Source organism: Carcharhinus amblyrhynchos, chromosome 7 (genome assembly GCF_965287045.1).
Source record: "Carcharhinus amblyrhynchos chromosome 7, sCarAmb.v2.hapA, whole genome shotgun sequence".
Lineage (NCBI taxonomy): Eukaryota > Metazoa > Chordata > Chondrichthyes > Carcharhiniformes > Carcharhinidae > Carcharhinus > Carcharhinus amblyrhynchos.
The window spans coordinates 109,077,430-109,090,587 of NC_137330.1; the positions used below are offsets into that span (position 1 = coordinate 109,077,430).

General features: G+C 44.4%; 1 protein-coding gene across 1 annotated transcript in view; it reads left to right on the plus strand.

Moving 5' to 3' along the window:
• The first annotated feature begins 746 nt into the window (after nucleotides 1-746).
• tpcn3 (two pore segment channel 3) overlaps nucleotides 747-13,158 on the plus strand; it is a 56,309-nt gene continuing 43,897 nt past the window's right edge. The window contains exons 1-2 of the mRNA XM_080192934.1: nucleotides 747-931; nucleotides 7,640-7,722. Coding sequence (XP_080049060.1) covers nucleotides 827-931; nucleotides 7,640-7,722 — 188 coding nt within the window. The 5' untranslated portion in view covers nucleotides 747-826. The remainder of the gene's footprint in view (nucleotides 932-7,639; nucleotides 7,723-13,158) is intronic.

The following is a 13,158-nucleotide window of genomic DNA, read 5'->3' on the forward strand; positions in this document are numbered from 1 at the left end:
TCTGCGCCGAGTCTGCACGTTCTCCCTTGTGTCTGCATGAGTTTCCCCTGGTTTCTTCCCAGAATCTGAAAGACGTGCTGGTTAGATGCATTGGCCATGCTAGATTCTTCCTCCGTGTTACCTGAACAGGCGCCAGAGTGTGGCGATTAGGGGGGATTTTCACAGTAACTTCACTGCGGTGTTAATATAAGCCTACTTGTGACACAAATAAATGAACACATTTTAAAGGGGGGGGGTGGGAGAGGGACATGCAATGATCCTGTTTCTCAGCACAAAGGTTTGTGTCTGCAACATGCAAGTACATACAACATGTGTGCAAAGTAGACACTCAACAATGAATGCAGCAAGATGTCTTTTCAACGTTGACTCTGATTGGGAAAACACCAAGAGGAGCAAACACTTATCCCAAACTCCTCACTCTGAGGAGAAAGGAGGACGTTGTGAATAGACCCTGTCTGCACTCTTTCCGCTATTCCCTCCCCGGTTATCACATGACGGCTGGATTGATGTGTAGAAACAAAAGGGTTGTCATCACCTTATATGTGGTGCTATTTCAAACCGGACGACCTATAACTTTAAAGGAAAGTATTCTTTTCATTGCTTCACGTGAATATTAACGGGGGGGGGAGAGAGATTTTGACAAGAGGAAACACGAGGGGGAAAGGGTTTTTTTTTCTGGACGGAAACTGCGCTCAAGTTCGCAAGAGGGAGGAAAGCAGGTTCCTGCGGCTGGGGCGGTGGGGGGGGCAGGCGGACAGCAGCAGCGGGAGGAGGGGGAATCTTCTCTGAGCACAAGCCCGGGCTCCAGCTGCCTGAGGGAGGGACCATGTCGGACAACACGCCAGCTGCAGCGGGCAAAGCCGAGGGAGCCCCCGGTGAAAAGTTTCAGAAAGTCCAGCACCACTTCTGTCAGCTGACCGTCGATGATGAGGTGAGCACCTTCTGTCTTTTTCACTCACTCTGGAATAATGCAGTGAGGTTGTCACAAATCCACCCCCCCCCCCGCCCCGGACTTGGGAGATGGTTTTTCAATACCGGGGGAGTTATTTGGTTCCACAATCCCCCCACCCCAGCGCCGGGAAAATCCTGTGTCCGCAAAGGTAAAACTCGATGGATAACGCTGAAGTTTTCCTAGGGCTAATTCTGCAGACCGAGCAGTTAATTAAAGCTGGTTTCCCGCCTGGTTTTTAAGCATTAGCATGTGTGTCTGTTTTGAGCAATGGTGCTATGGGTGTGTGTGTGTGTGTGTGTGTACCTTGAGCATTGATGTTTGTGTATTTTTTCATTATCACGTGTATTAGTGTACAGTGAAAAGTATTGTTTCTTGCGCACTATCCAGATAAAGCATACCGTTCATAGAGAAGGAAATGAGAGAGTGCAGAATGTAGTGTTACAGTCATAGCTAGGGTATAGAGAAAGGTCAACTTAGTGCAAAGTAAGTCTATTCAAAAGTCTGACTGCAGCGGGGAAGAAGCTGTTCTTGAGCCAGTTGATACGTGACCTCAGGCTTTTGTAGCTTTTTCCGATGGAAGAAGGTGGAAGAGAGAATGCCCAGGGTGTGTGGGGTCCTTAATTATGCTGGCTGCTTTGCTGAGGCAGCAAGAAGTGTAGACAAAGTCAATGGATGGGAGAGAGGTGTGTGCGCACGTGTTGAGCAGTGATGCTTGTCTCTGTATGTGTTGAACATTGATGTGTGGTTTGAGAATTAGTTCATTTGCACAGGTGAGAAGTCACAATCTAAGCAGAGTGGTGGGTAGAATTCCATAATTAGTGACCTGGTTGATTTTTCTAAGTCAGTGGAAAGTTTTTTTTGTGATTTGAGCTGAAAACTAGCAACTGTAACTTTCGTATATGTTTATTTTCTCATTCAAACATTGGGGCACACCTTGCCTATTCAAAAAGGGAGAGAGGCAAAAAGTAGGAAACTATAGATTGGTTAGCTTGACCTCTGTGATGGGGCAGTTACTGGAATCAATCATTAAGGAGATGATTGAGCATTTGGAAAGGCAAAGCTCAATCCACCATTGTCAGTGTGATTTTATGAAGGGTAAGTCATGTTTGACAAACTTGCTTGAATTCTTTGAGAACATAACCAACAAGATAGATAATAGGGAAGCAATGGATGTATTATATCTAGGCTTCCAGAAGTTGTTTGACACAAAGGACTGACCCAGAAAGTGAGATTGCATTGGATTGGAAGTACAGTGTTAGATTGGATTGAGGGTTGACAGAAAACAGAGGGCTGGGAGAAATGGGTCCTTCTCTAGATGACGAATTGTAACTAATGGGGTGTTGCAGGGGTCAGTCTGCAAAATCAACTGTTTACAATCTCTACAAATGATCTGCAAGCAGGGACAGAGTGTAACATTGCAAAGTTTGCAGATGATACTAAAATAGGTGGGAAAGCAGGCAGCGAAGAGACAATAAAGATTTTACAAATGAATCGAGATAGGCTAGGAGAATGGACCCAAATTTGGCAGATGGAATCTAATGTGGATGAGTGTGCGGTTATCCATTTTGGCAGAAAAAAATAGAAATGCAAATTATTACCTAAATGGAAAGCAGATTCAAAATGTGCCTGGGCAGAAGGATCTGGGTGTATTTGCCCATGAATCACAGAAAGTCAGTACACAGGTACAGCATGTAATAAAAAAAAAGGCAAATGGGATGTTAGCATTAATTGCAAAAGGACAGGAGTATAAAAATAGAGAAGTGTTGTTGCAATTGTACAGGGTGTTGGTGAGACTGCATCTGGAGTATTGCATCTAGTTTTTGCCTCCTTGTTTGAGGAAGGATGTGGTGGCATTGGAGGCAGTTCAGAGGAGGTTCACCAGATCGATTCCGGGAATGAAAGGGTTGACGTATGAGGAGAGAGTAAACAGTTTAGGCTTGTACTCACTGGAGTTTAGAAGGATGAGAGAGGATCTAATCAAGGTATATAAAACTTTAAGAGGGATCAATAAAGTAAATGTAGACCAAATGTTTCTCTTGTGGGGCAATTTAGAACAAGAGGTATAGGTTGAGAGGTGATAGATGAGGAGGAACTACTACTTGCAGAGGGTGGTGAATTTATGGAACTTGCTGTCGCCATAGCGCAGTGGAATCTGAATTATTGAATGATTTCAAGAAGGACATAGATATATTTCTCATTTAAAAAATGGGTTGAAGGGATTTGGAACAGGTAGGGAGGTGGATTTGCGACAAGCAAGAGATCAGCCACGATCTGATTGAATAGCGGAGCAGGCTCAAAAGTCTGAGTTGCCTACTTCTGCTCCTAATTCTTCTGATGGAAGATCGTTCAGCTAACCAGTAAATTCTGCCCTGGTCCATGTCCAGTGAACCCTGGACCAGTGATCCCATCTCACAGGAATGAGGGTAGGGGGTTGCTGTACTCGGGTTTGTTCCATCCAAACAGAATTACTGAATTGATGGTGAGCTACTGAGCAAAGGGGGGGGCTAATTTTCCCCATTACTCTTCAATGCAACCCCGGTATCACCATCTCGATATGCACCAGCATGAGAGGCAGTTGTGTGACTTCCTTCATGTGGTGTCAGTAATGGCACAAGGAAATCCTGGAGATATATTGACATTATCCCAACGCATTTTACTGCAATGTTCACCCTCTGTGTGAGCTGCTAATCTTAATCACATTTACCCCCCTGCATCAGTGTCCCATTGTATCTGTCTCTCATTATTCTTGGGAGTAATTTCCACAACTTGCTTAAAAACATTGGCTGTGCCCTGTGTTCTAAATAAGAACATAACATAAGAACATAAGAAATAGGAGCAGGAGTAGGCCATCTAGCCCTTCGAGCCTGCCCCGCCATTCAATAAGATTATGGCTGATCTGTCGTGGCTCAGTTCCACATTCCCGCCCTCTCCGCATAACCCTTAATCCCCTCGCTTATCAAAAACCCATCAACCCGCGTCTTAAACACTTGAACCTGGGGCCCCTCAGATATTGGAAACAGTCAGCTTTGTCTCATTCATTCATAACGTGAAAACCTCGATCAACTCGTCCATGACCAGCATTGGTCAAAAGCCATTTGTGAAACCAACAGTTAGGCTTAAGTGTAGTGCCTCAATGACAAGTTTCAGGTTTGTCAGGGGACTTGAAGCTGCTACGGCAGCCACGAAGTTAAAAGAAATGGATACAATTTTACATTTGGGTGGAACATTTCATATTATAGGGGTGGTGAAATCAAACCCAGCCCCACTTCGCTACAAGTTGAAAAAGATAAGGAAATGAACATAAATATGTCCCATGAATAACAATCTCCAAACCAAGAGATCCAGCCAGGACTAGGTTTGAATCAATTGCAGCCAGAGCAGTCTCCACGAAGACACACCTCACTTACACAGATTGGCTTGCAGCCTGGCTTGGACATTTGGAAATAATACTTAGCCAAGTAATAGATCCGTCTATCCTTTTAAATTCTGTAAATGAGTCAGCACATTGGAATAGTGTACACGCCCCACAGAAGAGTTAGTAGTTCCAAGCTTCCATTTTAAAGCGTGGCCTCCTGTAGCCATCTTGACAAGTGAGCCAAAGTTTGACTTGCTTTCTCTTCCTTTTCCCTTCTCCTTCTCCATTCCTTGCCCAGGAATGTTGTCCTGGTCAATGGGCTTAAATAGATGGATAGCAGGTACCTGAAAAAATTCAAATAGCTTGTGAACAGGAAACTGCTGTCATTCATTTTAGTTTGAAGAATCGTAGAATCCTTACAGTGCAGAAGGAGGCCGTTTGGCCCATCAAGACTTCACCCACCACAATCCCACCCTGACCCTTTACCTGTAATGAAACGTATTTACCCTGCTAGTCCCCCTGAGACTGGCAATTTAGCATAGCCAATCAACCTGACCTGCACATCTTTGGACTGTGGGAGAAAATTGGAGCACCCAGAGGAAACTCAGGCAGACACGAGGAGAATGTGCAAACTCCACACAAACGGTGACCCAAGGTCAAATTGGACCCGAGTCCCAGGCGCTGTGAGGCAGTAGTGCTAACCACCGTGCCACCTTGCTGCCCCTAATCACAAGCACACAATACATAATAAACGATACAGTTCTAAAGGGATCGCGAAAGCAAAGGGAGCTGGGAGTATCTGTGTACATGCTTCATTGAAGGTGGCGGTACAAGGTTAATAAAGCATATTAGACCCTGGGCTTTATCAATAGTGGCATAGAGTACAAAAGCAAGGAAGTTATTTTAAACATAAAGTCAGGCTGTCCTCTGTGAAAATTGGGTCAATCTGTTGACAAGTTCTCAATGAGCCCACAGTTCTGTCTGTTTCATTCCTCGTGTGTGTGGACGGGTTCTGAGGCCCACACCCTTGAAAATGGTCGAGGGTGGGAACAGAGACGGACACCCTCTGCTATTTTATCTGGTCCCAATGGGGACCATGACCATCCAGCCCTGGTCTCAACACACGGAGGAAACCTTATTGTGAGCAGCAAGCGTAATGGGCTAAATAGAAAGAAACGCAAGTGAATCACTTTCACTTGGAAGAAGCATTTGGAGCCTTGGATGGTGAGAAGAAAGAGATTTAAAAAAGGAATTGTTATATCCTTGTATGGAACACGAGCTAGGAATGAGCTATGTATAATTAGAATGTGTTGGTTCAGACAGAATTCTAATTGACCACCATGTATCTGACTGTCTTTTCATTTCAATTTGGTAACGCAGTTGCCGTAAAGCATTGATAATCCTGCAATTGCCAACTTGCTGAGCAAAGGTTAGCCTAGTTAACACTTTTAACCACTTCTAAAAATACTGGCAACCTTTGAGCTTGAATATTTTTCAGGTTAGAAGACAACGCAGTGAATGTGGTACCTAAAAAGTGTATATGTAACATTTTTATATAATGATTGTTAACCTTAAGGCAGAAAGGCAAAACAGAGAGAACATAAAATTAGTTTAACTTCAAGGCTGGCACGGATAAATGGAGACAATTGCTGCATTCCTAGAGCAAGCATTTTTCTGGCCCTCAACCCCAAAGTGCCCCCTTCCTCAACCATTTTATTTAAATAGACCTTGGTGCATGGTGCACAACTTCAACATTTATGGATGATACGGAACTTGTATCAAGTGTTGTTCAAAAAGCATAAGGTGGCATGGTAGCACAGTGGTTAGCACTGCTGTCTCACAGCTCCAGGGACCCGGGTTCAATTCTGGCCTCTGCTAACTATCTGTGTGGGGTTTGCACATTCTCTCTGTGGCTGCGTGAGTTTCCTCCCACAGTACAAAGATGTGTGGGGGAGGAAGATTGGTCATGCTAAACTGCCCTCTTCTACCTATGACCTTTGACTACACCTATTGGACTCCACAATAAAGGAACCCTAACCAGAGTCTTCCCACAATCTGGTTATGGTTCATTTATTGTGGAGTCCAATAGGCGTAGAAAAAGGTCATAGGTAGAAGAAGGCACTCACAGTGTTAAAATGGTGGCGTGGGCTCGTTGGGCTGAAGGGCCTGTTTCCCATGCTTCTTTGCTCCCCCTTAAACATTAGGGGAATTAGCAGGATAAATATGTGGGGTTACTGGGATAGAATCTGGGTGGGATTGTTTTTGGTGCAGGCTCAATGGGCCAAATGGCTTCCTTCTGTACTACTGGGATTCTGAGTACCCTAGGGTTTATTAATTGCTCATGGAGTACAAAAGCAAGGAGGTTACATTAAAGGTATGTAAAACATTGGTTTGCCCTCAACAAGTGTATTGCATCCAGTTTTGAGCGTTGCACCTTAGGAAAGATTAAAGGCATTGGAGAGGGTGTAGAAAAATTCCTGAGAATGGTTCCAGGGATGAGGAATTTCAGTTAGATAGATAGAAGTTAGAATGTTTTCCCTGGAGAAGAGGTTGAGAGGAGATTTGATAGAGATATTCAGGGGGCTGGGCAGAGTGGAGAAAGGAGTAGGAAGAAACTGTTCCCATTGGAAGGATCGAGAACAAGAGGACACAGATTTAAGCCAATTGCCACTGTTTCTTTTGCCAATGTTTATTCTTCTCTGTGGGACTTGGGTGTCACTGGATGTCCAGCATTTATTGCCCATCCCTAGTTGCGCTTGAGAAAGTGCTGGTGAGTTGCGTTCTTGAAATGCTGCAGTCCACATGCTGTGGGTTGACCCACAATGCCCTTAGGGAGGAAATTCCAGGATTTTGACCCAGCGACTGCAAAGCAACGACAATATATTTCCAAGTCAAGATGGTGAGTGGCTTGGAGGGGAAAGCTTTTTCCTGAAGTGAGTGGTTAAGGTCTGGAATGCACTGCTGGAGAATGTGAGCAGGTTCAGTTGAAGTGTTCGAGAGAATTGAATTATTCTCTGAGCAGGAAAAATGCAGTGATATGCGGAGAAGATGGAGCGATGGCACTGGTTAATTGCCCTTTCAGAGGGACAAATGGCCTCCTTCTATTGTAACAATTCTGTGACAATTGATATTTTTCACAATATGAAAAGAGGAAGGAAGTGCACGTTTATGGAGCATCTTCCATAATCACAAGACACCTCTGAAAGTGCTTTATAATCAACAGAGTAGTTTTGAAGAGTAGCCACTGTATTGTAGGAAACCTGGTCGATTTGTTGGTAAGTGATACTTGAAGTCACATTCTTTCATGTTTAACTTGTGTTCCAATTTAACAGCAACTTCAGCTGGCTGCGGCCTATGTCTCTGATGCTCAGTATAACAGAAACATTCATTTTGAAACTTCACCACAAGCAATCAGGTAAGACTTTAGTAACTTATTATTGCGTAGTTTGGAATGGGTTTCAAGCTCCTTTGTTGGTTTCATGCTTAGTGAGGTTAAGAATTACAAATGCTGCTATATTTCTCAGGCCCTCAAGCATGTCAGCATAGCTATCAGACAACCCTTACTCCAGTAGCCAAGAGACGAAGAAACAAGTAGGAGAATTGGGTGTAATGTATTGGCATGGATTGAGATTTGGTTAGCAGATAAGAAACAGTGTAGGAATAATGGGTCTTTTTTTTGGAGTAGAAGGCAGTGACTAGAGAAGTACCACGGTGATAAGTGCTTAGGCCCCAGCTATATCAATGATTTGGTTCAGGAACTAAATGCAATACTTTGCTTATGTCACAAAACTAGGTGGGAACGTAAATGGTGAGAGGAAGTTAAAAAGGCTTCACAGCATTTTAGACAAACTGAATAAGTGGGCAAATACATGGCAGATGGCGGTACAATGTGGAGGAATTCACTTTGGTAGGAAAAACAGAAGAACAGCATGCCCCTTAAGTGGGGAGAGATTGGGAAATGTTGGTGTCTAAAGGGACCTCAGTCACTGAAAGCTAACATGCAGCTGCAACAAGTAATTAGGAAAGCAAATGGTATATGAGGCTTTATTGTAAGGGGATTGGAATACAGGAGTGAGGAAGTCTTGCTGCAATTGTACAGTGACTTGTTGAGACCATACCTACAGTACTATATGACGTTGTGGTCTCCTTACCTGAAAAAGGGCATACTGGCTACAGTGAAAGTGCCACAGAGGTTCAGCAGGCTAATCCCTGGAATGGCTGGATTTTCCCATATGGAGGCATTGAGGGAAATGGTTCTGTATTGTCTAGAGTTTCGAATGAAAGGTGACCTCATTTGAAGTGCTTAAAATTCTTACAGGGCTCAACAAGATAAATGTAGGAGGGGTGATTCCCTAGTGGTTTAGAACCAGAGGACACATCTCATCATTTAGTACTGAGATGAGGAGGAATTTCTTCAGTTGGCAGATGAATGTTTGGAATTCTCTATCCCAGAGGATTGTCAGGAAGCTCAGTCATCTTGAGTGTGCTCAAAGCAGAGGAGAATAGATTTCTAGATATCAAAGACATCAAGGGATACTGGAATAGTGTGGGAAGATGGCACTGAGATAGAAGATCAACCATAATCTAATAGCGGAGCAGATTCAAGGGACTGAATGGCCTGCTCCTAAAATGGAAGTACACTAACCTGGGAGTGGCATGTTAGAAGGTAACCTGTCCTCGTGCTCAGCTCAGCAGTGTAGAGCTAGAAAGCAACATTTAAGGGTATGACGTGGAGCCCTCTCCATATCTGCAGCTTCTAATGTAAATATGCACATTATTCAGTTAATAATCGTTGGCTGCTTAATGGTATCTAAGCAGGTACATGCAGGTAGCAACCAGCCAATAAAGCATGGTGACAGTGGGAGATTAAAATCCACATTCTCTGTAAAACTGGAGTGCTGATAATGTGGACTGGGGGAGTGCGTTGGAGGGAGGGTCTGCTGAGGAGCAGTGGAGGATCTTTAAGGAGATCTTTCTTGGTGCTCAGCAGAAATTTATTCCGATGGTCAAAAAGGACTGTAGGAGGAGAGGTAATAAGCTGTGGATAACGAAGGAGGTGAAGGAAAGTGTTAAATTAAAAGCGGAGGAATTTAGAGTAGCTAAGAGTAGTGGGCGAGAAGAGGATTGGGAGAGGTTTAAATGTCAACAAAGATTGACAAAGAAGTTGATAAAGGAGGGTAGGAGAAACTATGAAGCTGGGCTAGTGCTTAATATAAAAAAGGATAGCAAGAGTTTTTATAAATATATAAAAAGGAAGAGGCTGGCTAGGGTGAACGTTGGTCCTTTAGAGGATGAGAAAGGGGACCTAGTGGTAGGGGATGGGGATATGGCTAAGGTATTGAATAACTTTTTTGTTTCTGTCTTCACGGAGGAGGACGTGAATAATTTGCCGGGTGTTAGCGATGGAAAGGTGGTAGGACTGGAGGGTCTTAATGACATTACTGTTACTAGAGAGGCGGTGCTCGACAGACTGGAGGGGCTGATTGTGGACAAGTCCCCAGGACCGGATGGAATGCATCCGAGGGTTCTGAAAGAAACGGCGGAGGTTATAGTGGATGCATTGGTGGTTATTTTCCAGACGTCGCTGGATTCCGGGGAAGTGCCGGAAGATTGGAAAACGGCTAATGTTACGCCGTTGTTTAAGAAGGGTGCCAGGCAAAAGGCAGGGAATTATAGGCCGGTTAGTTTAACGTCTGTGGTAGGTAAAATGTTAGAATCCGTCATTAAGGAGGAAATTGCGAGGCATCTTGAAGGCAATTGCTTGATAGAGCAGACGCAGCACGGTTTCATTAAAGGGAAGTCGTGTCTGACAAATTTACTGGAGTTCTATGAGGATGTGTCTAGGGCGGTGGATAGAGGAGAGCCGGTGGATGTGGTCTTTCTGGATTTTCAGAAGGTGTTTGACAAAGTACCTCATAAGAGGTTATTGCAGAAGGTCAGGGGACTTGGAGTTGGGGGTAGGGTGTTAGCGTGGATAGAGGATTGGTTGTCAAATAGGAGGCAGAGAGTGGGGGTCAACGGGTGCTATTCGGATTGGTGGATGGTGACTAGTGGAGTGCCCCAGGGGTCGGTGCTGGGGCCTCAGCTTTTTACCATTTATATAGATGATCTGGAGGAGGGAACCGAGTGTAGGGTGTCGAAATTTGCGGATGACACCAAGATTGGGGGAACGGCAAATTGTGCGGAGGGTGTGGAGAGTCTGCAGAAGGATCTAGATAGGCTGGGCGAATGGGCCAGGAAATGGCAAATGGAATTTAATGTTGGCAAGTGTGAGGTGGTCCACTTTGGTAGGAAGAATGGTAGGAAGGACTATTACTTACGGGGCGAAAAACTGCAGCAGGCGACAGTGCAGAGGGACCTCGGGGTCCTTGTGCATGAGTCGCAAAAGAGACCACCAGCTTGCAGGTGCAGCAGGTGGTCAGGAAGGCGAATGGGATGCTGGCCTTCATAGCGAGGGGGATTGAATATAAAAGTAGGGAGGTCTTGCTGCAGCTGTATAGGGCATTGGTGAGGCCGCAGCTGGAGTACTGTGTACAGTTTTGGGCGCTGCACCTGCGCAAAGATATTTTGGCCTTGGAGGGAGTGCAGAGGAGGTTTACTAGGCTGATACCGGAGTTGAGGGGGTTGAACTATGAGGAGAGGCTGAATAAACTAGGCTTGTACTCATTGGAGTTTAGAAGAATGAGGGGAGATCTCATTGAGACGTATAAGATGATGAATGGGATGGATAGGATAGAGGTGGAGAGACTCTTCCCGCTGAAAAAAGACAGTAGGACTAGGGGGCACAGCCTCAAGATAAAGGGGGGGCGTTTTAAAACGGAGTTGAGGAGGAACTTCTTCACTCAAAGGGTGGTGAATCTCTGGAATTCTCTACCCATTGAAGTGGTGGAGGCTGCCTCGCTAAATATTTTCAAGAAGCGGGTTGATGGGTTTTTGATAAGAGAGGGGATTAAGGGTTATGGGGAGAGGGCCGGAAAGTGGAACTGAGCCACGACAGATCAGCCATGATCTTATTGAATGGCGGGGCAGGCTCGAAGGGCCAGATGGCCTACTCCTGCTCCTATTTCTTATGCTTTTATGCTCTTATGCTCTTACTGTTTCTGTGTTTAAGAAGGGCAGAAGAGACAATCCAGGAAATTACAGGCTTGTGAGCCTTGCATCATTGGGTGGGGAAATTATTGGAGAAGATTCTTAGGGACAGGATGTACTTGTATATGGAAGAGAATAGATTTATTAGTGATAGGCAGCATGGTTTTGTGAAGGGGAGGTCACGTCTCTCAAACTTGATTGAATTCTTTGAGGAAGTGACAAGAAAAATTGGGCAGGACGGTGGATGTTGTGTGCATGGACTTTAGTAAAGCCTTCAATAATGTTCCTCCATGGCAGGCTGATACTGAAGGCGAAGTTGTATGGGATCCAAGGTGAGCTGGTAAGATGGATACAAAACTGGTTTGGACATAGAAAGCAGAAAGTAGCAGTGGAAGGGTACTTTTCTAACTGGAGGTCTGTGACAAGCGGTGTTCCACAAGGATCAGTGCTGGGGCCTCTGTTGTAATATATATATAAATGATTTGGAGGAAAATGTAGGTAGTCTGATAGAAAAATTGGGGGAGTAGCAGATAGTGAGGATTGTCACAGGATACAGCAGGATATAAATCAGCTAGAGACCTGGGCCAAAAGAAGGCAGATGGAATTTAACCTGGACAAATGTGAGGTGATGTGATTTGGAAGGTATACTGCAGAAGGAGAGTATATAGTAAATAATTTGATTTTATTATTGTCACATGCATTAACATACAGTGAAAAGTGTTGTTTCTTGCACAGTATACAGGCAAAACGTACTGTTCATAGCAGAACGTAGTGTTAGACATAGCTAAGGTGCAGAGAAAGAGCAACTTAAATGGTAGAGCCCTTCAAAATATTAACATACAGAGGGATCTAGATGTGCAGATCCACAGTTCCCCAAAAGTGGCAACTCTGATGGACAAAGCGGTCTAGGCATATGGCATGCTGGCCTTCATCAGTCAGGGCGTTGAGTACCGGAATTAGAAAATCATGTTGCAGATGTATAAGACTTTGGTTAGACTTAGGAATATTGTGTACAAACCTAATTGCCACACTAGTGGAAGGATGTTGATGCATTGGAATGGGTGCAGAAGAGATTTACCTGGGTGTTGCCTGATTTGGAGGATATCGACTATGAAGAAGGGTTGAACAAACTTGGATTGTTTTCATTGGCGCATTGGAGGATGAGGGGGAAACTGATAGAGGTTTACAACATTATGACAGGCTTGGAAACAGTGGAGAGTCAGAGTCTTTTTCCCAGGGTCGAAGGGTCAATTACTCAGTGGCATAGGTTGAGAGTGAGAGGGGGAAAGTTTAAAAGAGATGTAAGGGACTAGTCTTTCACACAGAGGGTGATGAATGCCTGGAACGTGCTGCTGGGGGAAGTGGTAGAAGCTGATTCTATTATAACGTTCGAGAAGCAACTGGATCGATACATGAAAAGAGGGATATGGACCACATAGAGGCAAAAAAAATTAGATTGGAGTGGCATCTGTGTCGGTACAGACTTGGTGGGCCATAGGGCCTGTTCCTGTGCTGTACTGTTCCTTGTTCTTCGATGCTGATGAAGTGAGAGTGTTTGGCGAGCTGAGGGAAACTTAATATCTTTCTAAAAATCTGATCTTGTTTGTACTGAACGTTTTAATTGCAAAGTACTGTTTAAATTTGGGTCTCATCCTGGGATCTAAACAGGAAGATAGAAGCTATCCACTGACAGCAGCTGAAATAGTTAATTAGGGGAACTTGGGCCCAGCTAGTCCCTTTGTTCAGAACATAGAAACTAAGA